This window comes from Sparus aurata, chromosome 21 (genome assembly GCF_900880675.1).
Source record: "Sparus aurata chromosome 21, fSpaAur1.1, whole genome shotgun sequence".
NCBI classification, from domain to species: Eukaryota; Metazoa; Chordata; class Actinopteri; order Spariformes; family Sparidae; genus Sparus; species Sparus aurata.
Genome location: NC_044207.1, coordinates 8,402,126 through 8,422,710, shown reverse-complemented (window position 1 = coordinate 8,422,710; position 20,585 = coordinate 8,402,126). Strand labels below are relative to the sequence as shown.

The 20,585-nt window shown below is 42.0% G+C and overlaps 1 protein-coding gene across 4 annotated transcripts in view; it reads right to left on the bottom strand.

The window, feature by feature from the left end:
• Positions 1-1,059: 1,059 nt before the first annotated feature.
• The window catches only part of slc6a9 (solute carrier family 6 member 9), a 77,887-nt gene continuing 58,361 nt past the window's right edge, over positions 1,060-20,585 (bottom strand). For 3 of the 4 annotated variants that reach the window (XM_030403513.1, XM_030403512.1, XM_030403514.1), the window contains 11 exons: positions 19,922-20,053; positions 18,733-19,003; positions 16,259-16,391; positions 15,952-16,086; positions 15,756-15,859; positions 12,618-12,855; positions 10,957-11,091; positions 10,766-10,865; positions 9,049-9,149; positions 7,979-8,149; positions 6,596-6,844 (listed from right to left, as the gene is read on the bottom strand). In XM_030403513.1, coding sequence (XP_030259373.1) covers positions 6,596-6,844; positions 7,979-8,149; positions 9,049-9,149; positions 10,766-10,865; positions 10,957-11,091; positions 12,618-12,855; positions 15,756-15,859; positions 15,952-16,086; positions 16,259-16,391; positions 18,733-19,003; positions 19,922-20,053 — 1,769 coding nt within the window. Of the gene's footprint in view, positions 6,845-7,978; positions 8,150-9,048; positions 9,150-10,765; positions 10,866-10,956; positions 11,092-12,617; positions 12,856-15,755; positions 15,860-15,951; positions 16,087-16,258; positions 16,392-18,732; positions 19,004-19,921; positions 20,054-20,585 lie in introns of all 4 variants that reach the window. The other variant, XM_030403511.1, reaches the window with a different exon arrangement.

Genomic DNA, 20,585 nt, shown 5'->3' with positions numbered 1-20,585 from the left:
GGCTCTTTTTAGAGACAAGAGGAACAGAGCTGGTGCTTTCTTCAGGCTGTACGTGTACCTGAACGCATCCTCCACACCTCCCCAGAAATAATAATATTTATATTTATATATATATATATATATTTACATTATTCATTTATTATCTATGGATCTAATCATCAATTAATTAATTATTTTTTAAAATGTATTTCATAACTAACATAAGTAGCTGTACTCGTCTATCATCTATCATTTTGTCGTACAGTCTCGGCTGTATAATGATGATTTAATTGATGGTGAATCTTGCTAAATGTCTGGAACGGGACAATGTTGGTCCTGTAGAGTTCCATACTTAAAGTTTGTCCCCGCTGATTGAGATATGTAGATCTTCACACAGACTTAATTTTATACTAACATACATAAACAGATATATTTCCATAATATTGGTCTGTATTATGAGAATCTAAATCACAGCTTTAGTTCTCACTCCTCAAACTAGCAATGTACTTTTTTTCCCCGTTACCTTATCAGTCTTCAGTTAACACTGATTGCACAGCGAGTGGCTGTAGAAGAATGACACCATCCACATATTGACAGATTGGTTCCCTCGTTCACCACCGTGTTTTACTCTGGCCTTATATAGCACTGAGATCAGGGTTTCTAGGTCATATTGGGAACTGTATGGTGTGGTTTTTTTTGTTGCTTTGGACAGTAGCCAGGCTTTTAGTGATAGCCATGTGGCTATCTGTAGGACAGCGGTGCCAACTGTAATACCACAGGGTGAATGCAGATGTAGAGTTGGGAAGTTGTCTCTTCCTGCTTTAACTTACTGATCACCTTTTTATATGACAACACCCAAACCGTGACAGATAACAGAACTATAAAATTGCCTCACAAAAAGTTTCACCATTTCTGATTGCTTCAATATTTCAACCTGACTAGTGTGGAGGTGTCGAGGGGAAAAAATCCAAAAGCTGAAATAATACACTGTTACAAAATTCATAAAATGTTCAGAATGATACATTTTAAGTGGTTTGAAGTCATTACACCATGAAACAAGACAAAAAGACGGCAGCACACTGATCTTTAAAATAGATTTTATTTACCATTTTGTAATTCAACAGTTTACGATATACAGCCGACAGGACTATAAGACATTTCAATGGATTTTGGCCCTAAAGGTTGAAGGAACAAGAAGAACAGACATGGTTAGATAGATAGACAGATAGATATGATCGAGAGTACCAGAAGAACTGTGTTCTCTTTTCTCACTTGTGCTTTTCCTCTCCACTCCTCCCATGAAACAATTTACATTGGCATAGCAACAACACAGCATTTGTCCACCGACACTTGGACAGCTTCTTTCAGCCTGACAACTGTAAAAAAGACATTTTCATTGTTTTTCTTTTTTTCAATACCGAAGTGTGGATTATTATTTCAATCATAGATTTTTTTTTTTATTCCTGTTGCTTATGAAAAAACAACAACAAATGATTTCTTTAAAGTGCTGAAACATGAGATTATGCCTACATGAGCAGTAGTAGGAAATTCAAGAGGTAATGTTCTGTCATTTACAGAGAACCACAGAAACAAGGTAAAATCACAGTTTTCTTTTTAGTACAGTAAAACAGTTGTGCTGTTAGTTTGTGTATAAAATGGTCTGGACCCCTCACGTAGTTCACGTTCTTCAACATCAGTGACTTTCTGCACGGCCACCTCAGTGTGAGATGAGAGTAGGCAATAGTATTTTAGACATGGGTCAGTCATTGACTTTTCTCAATTGTGTTTTTAAGCTTTCCCAGAAGGAACAACTGGGGTATTACTCTTGTGGTAGCCAGAAAATGCATGTTTCACTTTGATAACAAGGGAATTAAATCCAAATATAATGGTAACTGGAGCCTAGCTGATACATATGTCATATAATTGCCTGAAATGTTCACATAAAACAGTTTTATGTTCTGATATTAAGCATTAGAGCTGTGTGAGAATGAAAACGTGGTTAATGGGTCCTGACGCTTATTCGATCTTGGTTGAAGAGTAATTTTGGTGTTTTGATTTTAGCTGATTTTGTAACAACTACACAGAAAAAAAAAAAAAGCCAAACTGTTCGGGTTAAGGGCCGCGGAATATTAAAGGTAAACAGCCATGTACGGCTGTTGGCACTGCACCGTTGTAAAACGTAGCTCTACGTTTATGCGATATTGTTCTTTAAAAAAAAAAAAAAAAAAAAAAAAAAAAAAGCATCGTCAATATAGCTGCAGCTGCCATCTACGCCACAAACTAACCATTCTTATGTAGTTCAAGTTTCGATCCAAAGCTTTTGTTTGGAAATGCTTTTAATATTAACTGGCTTTTATCTTAATTTTTTTTTTCTACGAATACAACTTGTAAAACAAACAATGTCATTGAACATGGATAAACAATGATTAAAGTCTGAAGATAAAATATGTAGTTTTCTTTCTCTTCTTTTAGTACAAAAACGTTTTTCTTTTTTTCTTCTTAAAAGATAGACTGTATGTTATTAGCAGAATAGGACTTGGCTAGTTCTGATAGGTTAGAGGTACAATGACATCAATACTGACACTACGCCTGCTCTACATGCAGGCTCAGCAGTAAGAGCTAATCCACTACACACAGAGTACACAGTGCACCTGACATCGTCTACATTACACTACGAGAAAAAATGACGAATCAAAATAAAACAAAAAAATAAAATCAAAAAACACCCGCCCTCCCTCGACCCGCAAATACACACTTACCCACCCCCGGAATAAAAGCAAAAGGTAAACACACACATACGCACAGTCCGATTATATAGTTTTTTTTTTTACATTACTGTACAAAGGGAGGAAGAGTTGCGGGGCCAGCAGAGATGGTGAGGGCTGGGATGTAAAGACAGAGATAGCATGGTAACACGGTGGCTACGCTTCACTTACTACCGCACTGAACGCACGAGACAGGCATCACGAACAGGAGACGGTCTGAGCTACAAGCTGTCCCAGTGTGCACTGAGAATAACAACTTCATATTCACCTTTATCAGCAAATAAATCTCATTTAGAAAGTTGCTTAGAATTCTACTCAGAGGAAGCGATGCGAGATACTCAAGAGTATTTAGCAGACGGTGAGTGTATTGTTTCATAGAGCACCTGGTTTTTGCAGTAATAATAATAAAAAAAAAAAGAACACTACTGCAAAAATACGTCGTGTGTGATGGGAGCAGTTCAGGAGGTGGAGTCAGAACGCTAGCTACTAGCCTCCACCAATGGGAACAAGTATCTATAAACTTAGTTCCTGTAAATAAAAACACCTGGGTGGAACAGTGTGCTTGTTTCAGAATGCTCACTGTGCTTGTCAGGAATAGTTTCACTGTAGTCGAGCTTCTGTGCTTTGTATTGACCTCTGTCACTGTTACTTTTCTTAGCCACAGGAAGTCTTGTCTCTTTGGTAACACTTTATAATAACCATCGTTAAAGGTGCAATATGGGAGAATTTAAGTTGAAAACCAAAATCGCGACGAGATAGCAGTTTTGACGTTATGTCAAAGAAATCATGTAATCCTTGCTAACCTCCTCCTCTTAGTGGTCAAAAGCTCCTGTGCTAGCGCCCGGTATTCTGGCTAGCTGTGTGGCTAACCTAGCTAATTAGCTAACGACAGCAACAGTCGCAGGTGTGCGGTTATCGTGGTGAACTGCTCCCAGTTCTTGCAATTTGCACCTTTAATAAATAGTACATTCACAGTTAATTAAACTTTAGTTAACATTCATTTAACAGAAGATGAATTTCTTTATCAACCATTTATCAAGCAATTGTTAAGTCTTATAACGGCCATCTGAATATAGTTTATAGATGAACTACACAGTATTTATTAACCAACCATCATTGCAGCTTTACAATACACAATTGCTTATTAAAAGGTTTATAAAGACTTAACCCATTGTTTGCGAAGTTTAATTAACTATAAATGTATCATGGGGTTTATGAGAGTTATTATAAAGTGTTAGCGTGTCTTTTGCGTTTAGTTCACAGTTAAACATCTGTTGTGCCTTTACTACCCTGAGTGTCAGCAGCACCCCTCTCTCGTGGATTAAAGGAGCAACTTCACTGTTGTGTCAAATTCACTGTCCTCCTCCGAAGACATGATTGTGGGAATAGTGGTGAAAAACAAGAAAAAAATGTTCAGATTGAGTCTCAAATTGTGCCTCATCAATATCTTTTAAAACCGTGTCAAAAAACAACCATGAATTCTTGGGATTTCGGCCATTTTCGTGTATATTATGCTCACACTGGTACCTCAGCTCTCTTAGTTCTCCAGATGTCTTTGATTTCACTGATGACCTGACAGCTCACAAACAAAGAAAACGTGAAACTACGATGTGACGAAAACTGTACAGCCAGACCTGATGCAATCCCATGCCTGTGAAGCTAAAAACATCTCACTACCACCTGAGCGGGCGTCCAACGAAGAATCTTAGGATGAAAAGACAAAGAAGACATGTGACCTTCACGCGGCTGTCTCGATGACAAAAAAAACAAAAACAAAAACACAACTCTTTTTCTTTTTTAACCTCTGCCGTCACACTGCTTTCCCGATCAGTTCCGGTCCCAATCAGACACTTTTGTGAACCCAAACCCTGCGTGCTGAAAAAAGACCCCTCTCCGTCCTGTCACGCCCTCCAACAACACAAATCCAGTCACAGTCGAGGAATAGTAAACACGGTTAATCATGACTCTGTAGTTTTTATTTTTTTGTACAAAATAAACATATGCTGTCTTTATAATTATTTACTAAGTTACTTTACAATAATGAGAGGTAAGAAGGAGAACTCTACTGAGAGAACGATACTATACAGCTACATTTAAAACTACGTAATTCATTTAAAATTCATTTATTTATATTCTGTACTCTTCTGTGAAACAAGCCGCATCTCTCTGCTTCCCATCTCTCCACCAGTCACAGCGCAGCTCGGCTCAGAGCTCTTAAAATAAATGCCTGTAAATACATTAAAGGTTCCACTGACTGTAAGAGACGCCACACAGGTCTCTCTGAGATATACAGTATATATGTTACCAAAAACATGTGCAGGACTCAGGTAACTCAGGTACTGTTTTTGGTAACATGCCTTAAACGGGGCAGATTGCTACGACCCACGGGAGACACAGACTACAACACACCTACGGTCCTTTTCCGCCTGGCTACCTCCTCGCGCCCGGATCCTCCTTCATAGACCACGTCCCAAGATGCATTTCACTCAAAAAGAATGCCTGGAAGACTTAAGAAGAGATGGCACTTCGATATACAGAGTTGCATCTACCTGTTTTTTTTTTGTGTGTGAGTGTGGGTGTGGGTGTGTTCTGTGTGTGTGTGTGTGTGTGTGTGTGTGTGTGTGGGAGTGTTTGGCGGTTTCAGTCCCTATAATCTTAACAGGCCACCTCGGTTCGAGACAAGGTTTCCCCGGGCGAGGAACAACCATACGGTTTAACTTCGCTTGGACCCTGAGAAATGGGCACTGGGATCACTTCTGTCCTAAAACTGGAAATAAATGCTTTGCGTGTGTGTGTGTGTGAATAGAGGCAGAGAGTACAGTAACAGTACAGTATCACTGATAATTTCTCTGCCGAGTTTAAGCAGCTTTAGTGGAAAAAAAAAAAAAGTTACAAATGGAGGAAACTTCCACAGAAAATCAGCCCTAAGTGTCAGTCGCCATCTTGGGTGTTTGTTAAATATTTGTGCTCTGTGGAATCTCTTTTTAAAAAAAAGAAAAAAAAAAAAAGAAGAAGAAGCAGCATAAAAAACAACAGGCTTAGTCTTAAGCTGAGATCAACTATGGTTGAGGTCACTGTGTGCTGTCAAATGTACAATAGTGTGAGTGTATGAGTGTGAACGAGCGTATCCGCCTTCGTTTTTTTTTTTCTGGCCAAAGGATTTGAGCGTCTTTCCATCTTTTCGGGCATCATCAAAAACTGTCAAATGGCCGGTTCAGGCACAGCTCGCCCTGCTCCTTTTTGTTACAGCACCACTGGGTGTCGCGTCGCAAACAACAAGTCTCCGGCTGTCGCATCACTGCTGCTAGAAAGTCGCCAATCCCAAAACCGAGCCAGCTAACAGAATAAAGGAGAACAGTGTGTGTCTCTATGTTGCTGCATGCACGAAAACGATACACATGCAGCGTCACGACCTACCGCACCTCTAACTGCATATGAGGATGACATGTACACGTTTTACAAAAAAAAAAGGAAAGGAAATAACAAACTGCATTATTAAATTATGCGTAACAAATTAACAACCCACCCACGCGCACACACTTGACATACACACGGATCTTTTGGATGATGACCCAATTTTTTTTCCTCCTTTCGCTTTTTTTTTTTTTTTCTTCTTCGTTTATCTAGAGACGACACACAGATAGATAGAAGAGGTTAGGATAGATATAATAAGCCCTTACAATATGTAAAGGTCTCCAGCGAATGGGATCTCCCCCACAGAGGACTGTGGGAAAGCGGGGTGAGGATGGAGGAGAGGGGAGGATAAGGAAGGAAGAGAAGGAGGAGGATGGTGGTGGGGCGCGACTGACGGGGGGGCCGCGCCCGGTAGTGCTGACAGGGCGGGGTGCCGTCTATGCGCTGGGGTTGGGGTTGTTGTGTGTGTTGGTGGAGCCGTTGCTTCCCTGGATGGTGAGGCTGATCTCATCCTTCCTCTCCTTCTCCTTCTCCTCCTCCTTCAGCTCTTCCTTCAGCTCCTCCTTCTCCTTGAGGGGGCGAGCCTCCACGGTGTCTTCAGAGGCCATGGGGGCGTAGCGGCCTGTCCGGTGCTCCTGCAGGGCGGGGCCCCACTTTGGATGTGCCCGGCAGGCGTGCTTCAACCGCTGACACAGGGAGAGACAAAAGGGCACGTCTGTCAGCGGGGAGGGAAACATTTCAACTGCTTTCATGGCTTACTCTTTCAAGGCCAGTCCAGGTCATTGACATGTTTAGGTACCAACAGCCTCCAAACATCAACAGACTGATTGTACACTGATTGTACTCTTCAACTAACAGCTCACACGCTTCACGAGACTTCGACTTCAAATGGCATTTCAGCAGCTGTCACCTGACCGACACCTCGACTGCCGTGAGTGCAAACTCGTCCGTCGACATCACAGCTGCTTCCATGGCTGAGACATCAAACAGACACTTCACCTGCTGTCAGCTCTCACTGTTTCAGTTGTTTACATACAAAGTGACAATCCACGTGCCTGCAGGGCGTGGATAACATACGTTTCAACTTGAAACACATTTTTTAAATTCTTTAAAGCAATTGCACTTCAATCATCATCTCCACCAAGGTGTTCACCTTTTTGTCCATTTGTGTGTTGGAGTGTCAGCAGTATTACACAAAAACTACACACCAGATTTCCACAAATCTTGGATAGAGGATGGGTCTCGGAGAAGAACAGACCCCATTAACTTTTGCTGATAAATGGACGCATTTTGTTAATTTTCTCAGGGAATAACACATGGATCTAGATGAAACACATCAGGTGTATTTAGGTGGCTGAGTACAGTAGAGTATGAGTCAGCAGAATTTGATGTCTGAATGAATGATTATTTAAATGAGGCTTGATTGAAATAAAGGGGACTGTTAGGTCTCGGTGGAGGTATGCGGTCTACTGAGTCTCATTCTAGTTACAGCTGCCTTCAGTTGGATTTTCCTCTTAATAATAACAATGTATTGTGAATAAAATTAACCTGTTTTATGTTTGTGATGAGAACTCCTGCCATACTGTATTATGTAAAGTCCTTTCCTACGAAGACTTAACTCATCTGTTGTTCCGTGACACTACGCGTTAGTAAGTAATGCAAGCAGAGGAAATCATTCAATACGGGGAATATACAAAGTGTGAAGATTCAATAAGTGAAGGAATGACTGATGTCCCACAATGTAAGCTCCCTGTATTTCACAGCAGAAATGCCAGAGAGTCTCTATCTATGAGTAGAAACAGCTGTAGCTGGTACTGTACCTCTCTGAAGGTGGCTCCTGGGGACCTGGAGATCTTGTAGAGGGCGTAGATGGGTATGCAGATCACTGAGGACATGGCCATGCAGAAGCCGATAGCCAGAGACCAGCCGGGATACACGTAGTCATTGTAGGTGATGGGCTTGTACTGGATCACCGTGAAGATCAGGATGAACTGCACAGACAGAAGACAGACAGGAGGAGGAGTCAGAGCTTCGTCATTTAGAGCAGGCGTTTGAAAAAGTACCTTCAGGACCAAAGCCGATGAAAATAAAAATGTATTCAAAAATACAGCGAGGAGGAAGAAAAGCAAGAAAATAAATACATAAAAAATATGTTTCACTGCATCCTAATGATTTCACAATGCTAGGTACAACATTCAGCAATATACCACAATAATTAGAGTCAAATCAATAAGTGTTCCCCATCCAGGTTGGAATTACTCCAAACAACGGGCTGCTGTTGTGTGGTCAATACAAAAACCATTACTTCCTCTACGGCCGATCAGTTTTTCACAAGAAACCGACTCAGCACAGGTGAAATCATTGTAGCGGCGCAGCCATCTGTTTTTATTTAAAACTTCATCATAATTATGATTATAAATCATGACTGTTCCCAGCAGCTGAGAGTTTAGTTCTAGCAGTGGGCCTGGAGAGCAGGGCATTAATCTGTGTTGTGAAATGAAAGAGAGAACAAAAGTGGCTGAAATCTGACCAGTAATCCACAACAATGAATTTTCTTGGTCGGCCCAGCAGCTTAGCGGACTAATGCTGCCGCCTGCATGGGAAATACCATTGATAGCAGCTGCATGTGTCCGTTTCCCAGTCAGAAAGATTTGCTTTTAGAGGTTTATATTGGAAACGCAGCCAACAGTAGCCAAACAGATTAGTGGTGACGGCGGCTCAAATGTAGGTCAGGTCCCGAACAAATGTGTCAGCAACGCAGGAAAAGTTTAGAACCTTGAATCGAACATCCGTCAGATCAATACGTCAACATATATTTAGATGACTGCAACATCTTGGGTCACAGGTTCAGTCCCTCTGACCTGTGTTCTGAGTGTCTGTGTTCACTTACAGAGATGATGACCGGGGAGATGAATCTCCAGCAGACTTTGAAGAAGAGAGGAGGAGGGAAGCCCAGCATCATCTCCACGTCTTTAAAGTAGTTCCTGTGACCTGTAATACAAAGACATGACTTGATGATCTGAGATGAGCATCAAAGATCAAGCGCTCATTTCACGTTTAAGTAATGACATACAACATTTATACACATAAAAGCAGATAATGAAGTCGAGACAGCGTGTGGTCTCTCTTTTTCCTTTACCTCAAACTGAATCCTCACTTATTTTTGGACGGGTACGCTTCATCAATCTGCGATATTGAAGCATTTCAGCAGTGAATCTGAAGCTGACTGTTGGAACTGAACGTATCTGGTTCTCTTTATCCCTTCTTGTCGACTTCTGCTAAAGTTATTGACCCAGGCTGCAGCTGACAGGCCCCAGATTGGCTTGACTGCTTCCTACATCTGATGAATTGATTTATGCCAAACAAAGTGTCTCGTATGTGATCGGCTTCAAATGTAGAGATATATAAATTATATATCAGCAGCACTCACAGGGAGCAGGCTGGAGTACGACTTTAATAGGGACATAAATCGCTGCTTGGACTTGCGTTCACACCACAATAACATAAATCAAAGGCAATCACAGTTACCACTTATAATGCATAATAAGACTTGTGGCAAGTGAAAAAAAGGGAATTGACTTTAAATAACTGTGAGCCGCGTATTATTTTCAAGATAATATCAGCCCACTTATCTCCACTGCCTTTATATTTTCCACCGTGAGCTCGTGTTAGTGTGACTGTATCTGACCGCAGGCTGATGAACCGAAAAACTTCACGGGTGTGAAATGACTCTACGTTCGGTGATGGTGGATACAGTCAGTAGATCAATCCTTTAGCGCGTGGTGTGCCGCTGCATTACAGGTTAATCTTTAGATCTGTTCTCACAAAATGCGTCGTAAGGTGCTGATCATGAGACCTGTTCGTGTAAGCAGGAGATATCTGCCGGTGACGGGGGAAGATTCTCTCTTACGACCCTCACCGGAGATGCAATCTTTACGGTCATTAGATATGAGTGTTATTTTAGTAAACCCCGCAAAAAAAATTCCACTGTGCCATTTCGGGACACAAAGAGAAAGAGAAAGAGAAACTGGTGCATGTGTTATAACGAGGGGAAGGAAATGGAGATCAGCCACATAGCCTTGAGTGTTCGTGTGTCGTCTGTCTACGCGTGTGCATGTTTGTCTGTACTCCCTGCACACATGACTGCCTTGTATCATGTTTCCAGCAGTGACACTGAATGTGTGCTTAAACGAATAGATGCCGTGGGGCCCATCATTTTCTCAATCCACCACTGTAGGTGTGTTGAAGAAAGAAAGAGGAGGAAAGGTTTTTCCAGTCTCGCAGCACATGCTGAAAACATGTCCCGAGGCAGCGTTGTGTGCAGGCCTGTTCAGCTGGTGGAGGAAGATCCGTATCTCTGCTTCTGCTGTTTTTCTTTTTTGCGATGGTTTTATTTGTATTGACAATATCGCAGAAGAGGTTTTGCCCCTTTAAGTGAACGTTCCTCTTCTATGCATCTGTCACCACAGCAGATTTCTCTCCTATTTGACTCGGACATACTGACATTTTCTGTCAGTTAAAAATGCGAGGGTCTTGACAGAAATTCACACGAGGGCGTTTTGAGAACACTTCACACACCAGGATAATCAGTCTGTTTCCCTACTTACCATAGACATACATGACGCAGATGCACATTATGCAGGAGATGATAACCAAAGAGAAGCTAGCAGCGTAGTTGTCCATCAGCAGCAACCAATAGATTCCAGCCTGCAAACAGAAAACAGAGAATGAGTCGAAACTGCATCTCCACGAGAGAAAACTACTTTAAACGTACGATCCACATGTGTTTGGGACTTACCTGTGTTGTTAGTGGCACGCCCAGTAAGAATCCAACAATGGCCACTGACAGCGTGACCACAGTCTTGTTCCTAATGATCCAGTCTGTGCCGATCTCGTCGACGATGGCCGTCACCAGGGTCTCCAGCAGGCAGAACTACAAGAACAGGGGTGAAAGGTTTCAGGATTTGATTATACGAGAGATGAAACTGGACAGCTGTTGCACAAATCTTGTCGCAGAGTCTTGACACATGATTGAAGATGTTTTTTTTTGTTATTTATTAACAGTCTAGACATCCACTGCTGAGTGATGATAAGCTATGGCTATTAGCAACATTCAAAGTGGGAAGGCTGACATTTCAAAAAGTAAAAAGTTTCTGATCTACGTTAAATGTCCAGCATGCTTATATTCTATGAATAATTTACAATGATATTCTATCTAAATCCTCGGCTTCAGTGTTTCTTGTGAGCAACCACAGTTTTATCCAACACACTGGAATGTCCTCTATACACATTCACTGTTAAAATGGAAACAAACATAACATGGGAATGCTTTGATAATCAACTTCGAATAGAGGGTTGATGGTCAAGAATAAGAAGACCTTTTGTATATATGGCTTTATACAGAAAAATAAGAGTCTACAACCATGCAAGCAGCCCTGTGAGGCTGTACTCGGGCAGAGCTACGAGCTAATGCTTCCATGCCACCAAATCCACAATGACGAGGCATAAAAGTTGATGTTTAAAGGGATTATAAGTATATTTCAGTGTGCAAGCATGCACTGTACAGCTGATGCTTGTGAGAGAGCAATAATTGTGCAGGTAATTGGACACGTTATAATTTTACCCTGCTTATGAAGGTGAATATTATTACAAATTTCCCTGGAAATCCATCCGCTAATTGCTGAGGCATTTCACTGGATGAGTGAAAAATGTGACCTGAACGGATCGTCAGGAATCATGTTCTGAGCACATCTGTTCTAAACTTAAAGGAAGTCTGTTCAGTGGTCTGAGATATTTCTGTCTGTTTCATGGACTGACCAACAAACACCAGCCATCCCTGAAGCCGGCTCACATGGCTTCAAATGGACCAATGTGTATCAGCACATTTGCCCTCCTCAGTTGCCTTTTAACTTGACTCAACATAGTCTGAGAATATACTCACAATGAAGCTAATATTGAAAAATATGGCACACCAGTTGAGACAGTAAGACTGTGTGAGATCTGGGAATGTTCGTAACAGTCCTCCACTAAACCAGCAGCACGACATACCTATAGACAGACCTAGAGATGTGATCTAGATCAGGTCTAATCCTGAGTTCCTGAGGAATGCAATTCCTATCAGTCAAATATGTTCACTGAGTTTGTTTACAACATTAGCATAGAGCTGTGGACAATGAACACAGCTACAGACTGAGGATTACGTCTGTGCATCTTTTTACACAGACGTCTCACCAGGCTTAACAGCGTGGTGTGAGTATCTGTGCAAATGATGACAGACATGTACAGTATGTAAAGTCTTTTCAGGACAGATTTTATTATCCATTCATGTCCATAACAGAGAGTGGACCAGCTCAAACACCAGATAGTACTCATCCATTAATTCACATTAAAGTGCTGCATTAGTGTGGTCAGACATGATTGTGTATTTGGGTGTTGACACGTCCTGTTTCCCAGCCTCACCTGAGTCCCCAGTCCCAGAAGGATGAGCATGAAGAAGAAGAGCAGCGACCAGAGGGGTGAGATGGGCAACAGCGTGAGGGCTTCTGGGTAGGCCACAAAGGCCAATCCCGGGCCGTGGTCGGCCACCTCTGACACGGGGACATTCAGGTTGTGTGCCATGAAGCCCAGGATGGAGAATATGACGAAGCCGGCATACACGCTGGTCGCACAGTTGGTGATGCTGATGATGATGCTGTCTCTGTGTGCAGGATAAAAAGGAGGGAAAACATGTGGGGCATTAATTCAACTGGATAAACAAATGAGATACATTTGCAATTTGACACCAGTGTTGTTGTCCCTGTGTACACAGAAAACTTTCAGCTACAGTTACATAGATGAAAGGTTGTGTGGAAGGGTTTGGGCTCTTCAGAGGATCACAGTGGGATCACTGACTTTTAGCTTACATTTTAAGCTGACCGTGCTCTTTATGTTACTCTTCACTGCTTTGGGAAAAAGCTAAAAGAAAGAAACCGTTCCTCCGTTCTCTCTGCAGTTGTGACCAGGATTTACTGTAGATTAGGCCGGCTTTTAAAGTTATCCTCCGTTAATTAATAAGTCATATGCAGGTTAACGGTACAGGAACTGCTGTGTGAGGAGTAATGATGTCCTCACAATGCAGCAGTTAGATACCTGCTATCAATCTGCCAACATCATAAAATTAGATGTCTTTGAGAATTAAGTACATTTTATTTAATGCCACCTGACACCAATGCTACAAGGTTGGGGTTGGGGGTTACTTACTTACAATCTAATTGTGTAATGCAAACTAGACCTGATCAAACAGCACCATACATTTTTCCTTTCAATGGAATTCCTTTCATTTTTTTCCTTTCTTTCCCCTTCAGTGCACTGGAGTTGTTGAGTTGTGAGAAATATGGCAAGAGAAAAAAAAAAAGGATTCCAGCATCAAACATATATTCAGAGACTGGCTTTGTTAGTCCAGGAGCACCAACTGAATATCCCTTGTGACATCAGACATTGTTGTCTGATTATACTGTTCTGTGCTACTGCAGAATCACTGCAGACTCCCTGGATGAGGCTCCACTCTCTCTGTAGATATTAAAGGCTCATTCTACATAACACAACAGTTCCTAGTTTCAGCTGTTAATACACTCATGGAAACATAATTAGGAATATTTTATTCCTTTTCTAACTAAATCCTCTACACTAGCCCATTAATATAAGAGAAAGCTCAGACTCAGTTTGACATCTTTGACCCTTGGATCAAATGTGAAGCTGGGTTTACTCTCTGTGAGTCAAGTTGATTTGTAGTGTGGACACATGGGTCTGTTTGCACTATTAAAGGCAGCAGCATCACTCTGCCTTATCGCTGAGTTATCGCAGAGGATGTCTTTGATGCCCTTTCTCAGCTCCTCGCAAACCGCCGTCAGACCTACGCTCGCCGCACTTCTGCATGGGCACCAACTGGTGGTGTTACAGGAGAGCATAAAGCGACTCCACAGGGACGGAGCTGCAGAACACAAGCTGATTAGGCCGCCATACAGCTGTGTGCGCAGATAGCACAACCTCAAGCTCCTGGCAGAGGAACAAATTATATCTTCAGCCGTTTCCCTCCCCGACGCCCTCCCTCCGTCAGCGTGTGTGGACAAGCTCAGGAGAGTAAATGGCATCTCTCCTTCTCCTTATCTCCTGCTCAGTCCCCTCTCCTCCATCTTAACCTTCTCCTCGGCTTCTCGCTCGCTCCCCTGACATTCAAGCTGAGTGCAACCGGCTTCCTGAACACCAGTCAAAAAAACACATTATCTCTGTCCCTCCTCCTGTCTGTCCTACCTTATCTCACCTTCTCCCCCTTCTCTTTTTAGACCTGTAGCCTTGAAGTTGCCTCCTGGCTATTTCACCCTCCTCCTCTCACTTTCTCCATCGCTCTCTGTCCCTGACTCTTTAGGAGAGTCAGGGACAGCCTGAACCTGGGACGACGCCTCCTCTTCCTCCCGTGGTCGTCTCTTCCCTCTTTACTGAAGCCTCCACTAACAGGAGGTTTATTCTCTCCGTTCCTCTTTTCCTCCCCCTTCATCATCTCTCCTCTTGTCCCACGCCTCCTCATCTTCGCTCTCCCTCCGCCTTGCTTCTCCGATTAGTGCAAATAATAAGGTGCTGGTCCGTGTGGCTGAAACATTGCAGCAGCACAGCCTGACGCAAAATAAGCGTGGTCACATTTACACAGGCAGAGGCAGGCAGGACTCATTATAACTGCTGCAGCACAGCATTGTTTCTACGTACAATTCAACCGCCTCTAATGTATGTAATTTTACTGCTGTAACAAGTTGAGGACTTTCAGTGTAACTGTTCAAGCCTTGCATCGTGAATGCTTTGCAAAATCCAACAGCATGAATTCCTGCATGCGTGGTTATAAAGCTGTCTTTGTTTCTGGAAAGCCAACAAGTGTATTAACATATAGTGTACAGATTTTTGCTTGACTTTAGCATTGGTGTGAACACCTCCCTTAAACATTATTAATCAGCTTTATTAAAACCTAATGTTTGGTCATCCAACCTTGGAATTATAATCTACCTGAAGAAGGCTGGATGACCAAAAGATAACAGGTAAGGAAGCCGATACATAGCACACTTAGTAAAAAGCTTTCCTTATGCAGGCTGCTGAGGTCGAGGTTTGGGGGGTTTTGGGGTTCAAATCCACCTCATGGCTTTTGCTGCATGAAGTTACATTTGGCTGTAAGACTTTTATTTTGAACCACAAGAACTGTTTTAGATGTCTGTGACTGAAATTGAAGGATTTCAGTTGGACATTAAAAGTGAATGCTGAAAAGATGTCACAGACGTGAAGATGTGCTGTTATTCTTCTGCTAGTAAAAAGTCTTGCTGTTCTCACATTATATTTGTAGGTATGTAAACAAACTTTTTTTTTTTTTTATCTTTTAAGGTGCTTGTAGACACTTTTAGATATAGCTAGGCTAAATGTCTTTAGGCTAAGCTCAGCAGACTGTCTCCTGGCTCCAGCTACTTATTTACCGCATAAATCCGAGAGTCTGATCTCCTCTTCAAACAGCAGGAGAGCAAATAAGCACGTTTGACAAAAAGTATTCCTGTAAATTGTGTATCTCCTGTCTGGAGCACCAACCTGAAACAGTTGTTGTGAAACTTGTTATAGGAAGCCATGGTAATGAGACCCCCCCAGGCACAGCCCAGGGAGTAGAAGATCTGCGACGCTGCGTCTCCCCACACCTACAAATTCAAATCAACATACAGTCAGAAATAGCCAAAAGAAGGAAGAAGTACATCTCTCTCTCCATCTGCCTGTTTATGTGAGTGAATACCTTCGCATCAAGGACCTTCTGCCACTGTGGGGTCAGGTAGTACTTGATGCCGTTGATGGCTCCGTCCAGGGTGATGCCACGGATAAACAAGATGGTCAGAACGACATAGGGGAACGTAGCTGTGAAGTACACCACCTGGACACACACACACATATAGATTCAGTCAAAGGATGTGGTGAAATCAGTTGGAAAGTTCCTCATTCAGCAGAAATAGTTTGAATATTATGCCTGTTTTGCATATGATCAAGCTTTACATGATAATGTGTGTGTGTGTGTGTGTGTGTGTGTGTGTGTGACTGAGGCTGACCTTTCCAGATGATTTGACACCCCTGATGAGACAGAGGAAGACGACAAACCAGGAGATGGCCAGGCAGCCCAGGATAGGCATACGGACCTCTCCGAAGTTCCCGATATCATCAGAGATGTTCAACACATAGTGTCTGAGAAAGAGACAGAGCCTGAAGTGAGGACTGGTGACTTTCTACGCTGGGTTTGGTTTTGACATTTTGTAATTTTAAAGCAAAAAGTGAAAACAGTCTCAGCTGAAGAAACAACACTACTTCCTGTAGGGTTTCGGTCAGAGCATCTGACCTGGGCATGACCAAAGACACCAACAGGGAAACGTTTTTTAAGTATTATTACTTATAGAATTATTACTTTGTAGTGCTGGCTTTTGGCCTGCGTTTCCCTCTAACTAAGTAGGAATTAAACTAACAAGCATTAAATTTGTGGCTTAATGCAATGCTGGAAATTGGATCCATTGAAGTAACAAAAACTGTGCATTAGATTGCAAACATTGTTTTGCTCGGAAATCCCATTTAAAGCTGTCATTTGAAATGGAAATTATACTTAATGACAGTATGTCTGTGCGCGCGACACTGAGGTTAATTATTAATAACTCTGCGTATATTATACAACCTACACACCTTCTCATCTGCCTCAGTGATATTTCTCTTCCAATTATTTCAGTATTGTCGGTAGAAAAAGAGAAAGACGATGCATGCCTGAACAATGTGGCTAATTGGCGATTCTATAGGGGTTTACTCAGGATTAGAGCTCGGTACACGAGTGTCTGAAATGTGATGGTCTCGGTGGTAGAAACGAATTATGATCAAAAACAGTTAGGTCAATGTACAGTGAATGAGCTGTAAGCCAGGATTAGCAAAAACAAAAATTCTTCGACTTGTTAAAGCTGTTCTGGCTTTAACCAAAGAAGAAAAAAAAGGTCATAAAGAAGCTGAATTGTTGTGTGTCCCCTACCCTTACCTTGTGTTGGAAGGTAAAGTGATAAAACAACAACTCACATAAGAGCAGTGCAATGACACTGATTATATCCTGAACATGAAATGCACAAGACAAAACGACAGGGGGGCAGGTGCATTAAGATGCGACAGTACATAGGGCATAGGGCTGCACAATGTATCGTTTCAGTATTGACATTGCAATGTGCACAACCACAATCTTCACATTGCAGGACTTACAATGTGGAGGCAAGTAACTCAGCTCCTTCACATTTTAGATGTCTTTGTGTCTTGTCGTGGCATTCAAGCTGAACGTTAAAATTGCAGCACTTGACAGATAATGACAGTGTTGCCACTCACTGGTTGTAACCATGGCGACTTCTACTCATTGTGACATCACTCTCAATACATATATATATATATATATATATATATAGCAGAAAACCAAGAAATTGCAGAGTCGGTTGTTTTCAATATCGTGCAGCCCTTGACAGGAATGTGCAGCAACTGAGACGTAACAGTGAAGAAGACACTTTTAATCAAACGCTCCGTATATGGTGCTCATTTAGACACAAACACCAGGTTTAAAGCAAATAACAAAGGCAGAGCTGTTTGTACTGAGCTGAGGATTATTGGTTAGTTCAGAAAGATATCAGCTGCTGCACCACTGTAAGAATGCCTCTGTCTACAGTTGATTAAGTTCTTACAGGCGGCTGCAAGGAGAAGAATGCATATACATTTTTCTATATCTGAAATGCACAGTATTGACTTTCTCTGAGTACACATCTTCATTGCTAAGCCACCACCATTTGTGATTAAAATCTGACTATGTGAGTCACACAGAAATGTCAGAGACAAGGTCATTTTCGTTTCACTTCATGTTAAGTCTTCCTTGCCGACTTACTTCCTCACTGTTTGATGGAAGGTATAGCGATATGCGAGCAAATCAAGCACACCTCTTGAGTAAAATTATGTTTTTCTCAGGGTTAAAACATTGTTGGAAACATGTGGAAAAAAGCGAGTGTGCAATACGACAACGACAGGTCCGGCAGTTTGAAGACTTTTTTAACGCCAAGATTTTACAGATTCATATTTCATGCTGATTTGTTAAGTGCCATCAAAACAGCTCATGAGCTGACTGAACAACAGTAATCTGGGAAAACCTCCTGGCTGTCACTGCTGATGGCACGGTCAGAAAGCTGCTCAATTCCAGTCAAATCTAGTCCAAATATTTGAATGCCTTCTGCAAACACGAGGCATGTTTGATGCAAGCTTATCTCACAGGTGCAAGTCAATTTTAACCTCTGTGTCGTGCACGATAAGCCTTCGGAACTGAGTCAAAAGAGGATACTTGCATAACTTGGCAAAACGTACAAAACAAAGAGTGCTATGAAATGATTCTAGCGAAAGTAAAACTAAGGATTCTCTTGACCGTTTTCCTACACCTTCATTCTGGTGATCAGTACTGAAAAGAGTTCTAAATGACCACCTGTTCTCACTTCGTCAATTAATCAAAAGTCCTCAATGTACTTTGACTTACTTCCAGTACTCCTCACTGGGGCTGGTCCTCTTGGTGCGGTTGACGACCTCAGTCACCCCCGCTACCAGGCTCGTGGTAGCGTTAGCCAGGGTGGCGTTGAGCGGGCTGCTGACCACCCCGCTGCAGTCCGGTGTGTTCCAGGGGTTGTTGCAGTACGTCCACGGCAGCAACTTTGTCATGGACATGAAAAAGTAATAGAAGGCAATGCAAATGACCACGTTGTAATAGATCCCAATGTAGGTGGACACGACCATCATGCCGTAGCCCACACCTGAAGGGAGACGAAGACAGGATGGAGAAAAAAAAACGAGAGGAGACGTTAGAGTGTGAAGGAAATAGCCTTGTGCATGTTTAAGGCTACATCTTTACAGTAGAAGTACTATCCTGTGCTCTGTTTTGGACCATTTAAGATGTTCTATCTGACACTAATTCAGTTTGTTGACACACAAGCATTATGTAGTTGTGTAAATCATCATTGTCCTCTTGCTAACACATCTGGTCACAGCTGCATCTTATTAACCTTTCTGCTTCCTTCACCTCACTCTCTTATACTCCTCACATCCACTGAGGGTGATCCATCATGACAACAAGCTGCTGAATATGGATCTATTATAATGAACACGCCTTCAGCTCACCTCACACTTCAGCTTTTTATCAATGCACTGAATCCTTCCATAGCAACAACACAGCTCTTTTTTAGGTGTCCTGACCAAAGTAACCCCATAAAGGAAAAGTTCACCCACAAATGAAATTCCAGTCATTATCTACTCATGTTGATTGAACGTCTCTAGAATTAGATCCCAAACAGATTTAAAAAGATGTTATTTTCACTGTTTTATAAAACAGTAAATACTTTGTATGTTTTCTTGAGTTTTAAGTCCTCAAGTCCCAAACTACTTCAGCTGTTTAGGAGAATGCCACAAAGCTGTTTTACTGCCAAGCTTCAGAAACCTGACTCTCCATCATGAATGAATTTAGCATGATGGGGTTTTTTTGTTTTGAGTAAACTTGTCCTTAAAATGGGAATCATGGCAAACATTGTGATCCCTTTGTGTAGACATACTAGTGATTGTGATACATCATCACACACATGTGCCCCCCCCGACCCTTGTCCTAACCAAAAACCTCAGATGACCATATAATGTATTTGTTCTCTGTATGCACTTTGCACAAACATACTGACACTAACCTTTGAACATGGGGCTGATCTTCCATACTCCCAGACACCCCTGGCTGGCGAACTGACCGAAGGACAGCTCGAGGAAGAAGAGGGGGATGCCGCAGAACACCAACATGATGAAGTATGGTAGCATGAAGGCACCTGAAGGGGAGAGACAACAGTCAGTCACCCTCTAGGTCTGACTTGATATTGGTTAAGAGCAGTGTGAAGACACACACAAAAAATCATATTCTAAGAAGTCCAATTTATGTAAGCGTATTGCTTAACTACTGTAGATGTAAGGACACCTATGTGTTAGCTCAGAAGAAACCACAGTAGCTGAACAGGTAATATAAAATAAGTAACATCCTGTACTGTGTCTGACAAAGATTATAACTCCTGTCAAGCTAGTCCTGCTTTATAGGCACTGACAGACGAGTGACAGCAGGCATGTGTCCAAACAATGGTAAGGATTTAGAGTAGTGATAATGAATCTCTAGATATGATATGATCTCTAGCTGCACAAAAAATGTGTATAATCACATGCAGGCAAGACGAATACACAACGCTATCATTAAATACAATGGTGCAGTTGAAGCGCATGTCTGTACAGACTCACAAAGCAGAACTTTAATGCATCACTTTAATGTTGACATGTGCTGTATGATCTCAGAGATCAATTTACAGAGAGAGA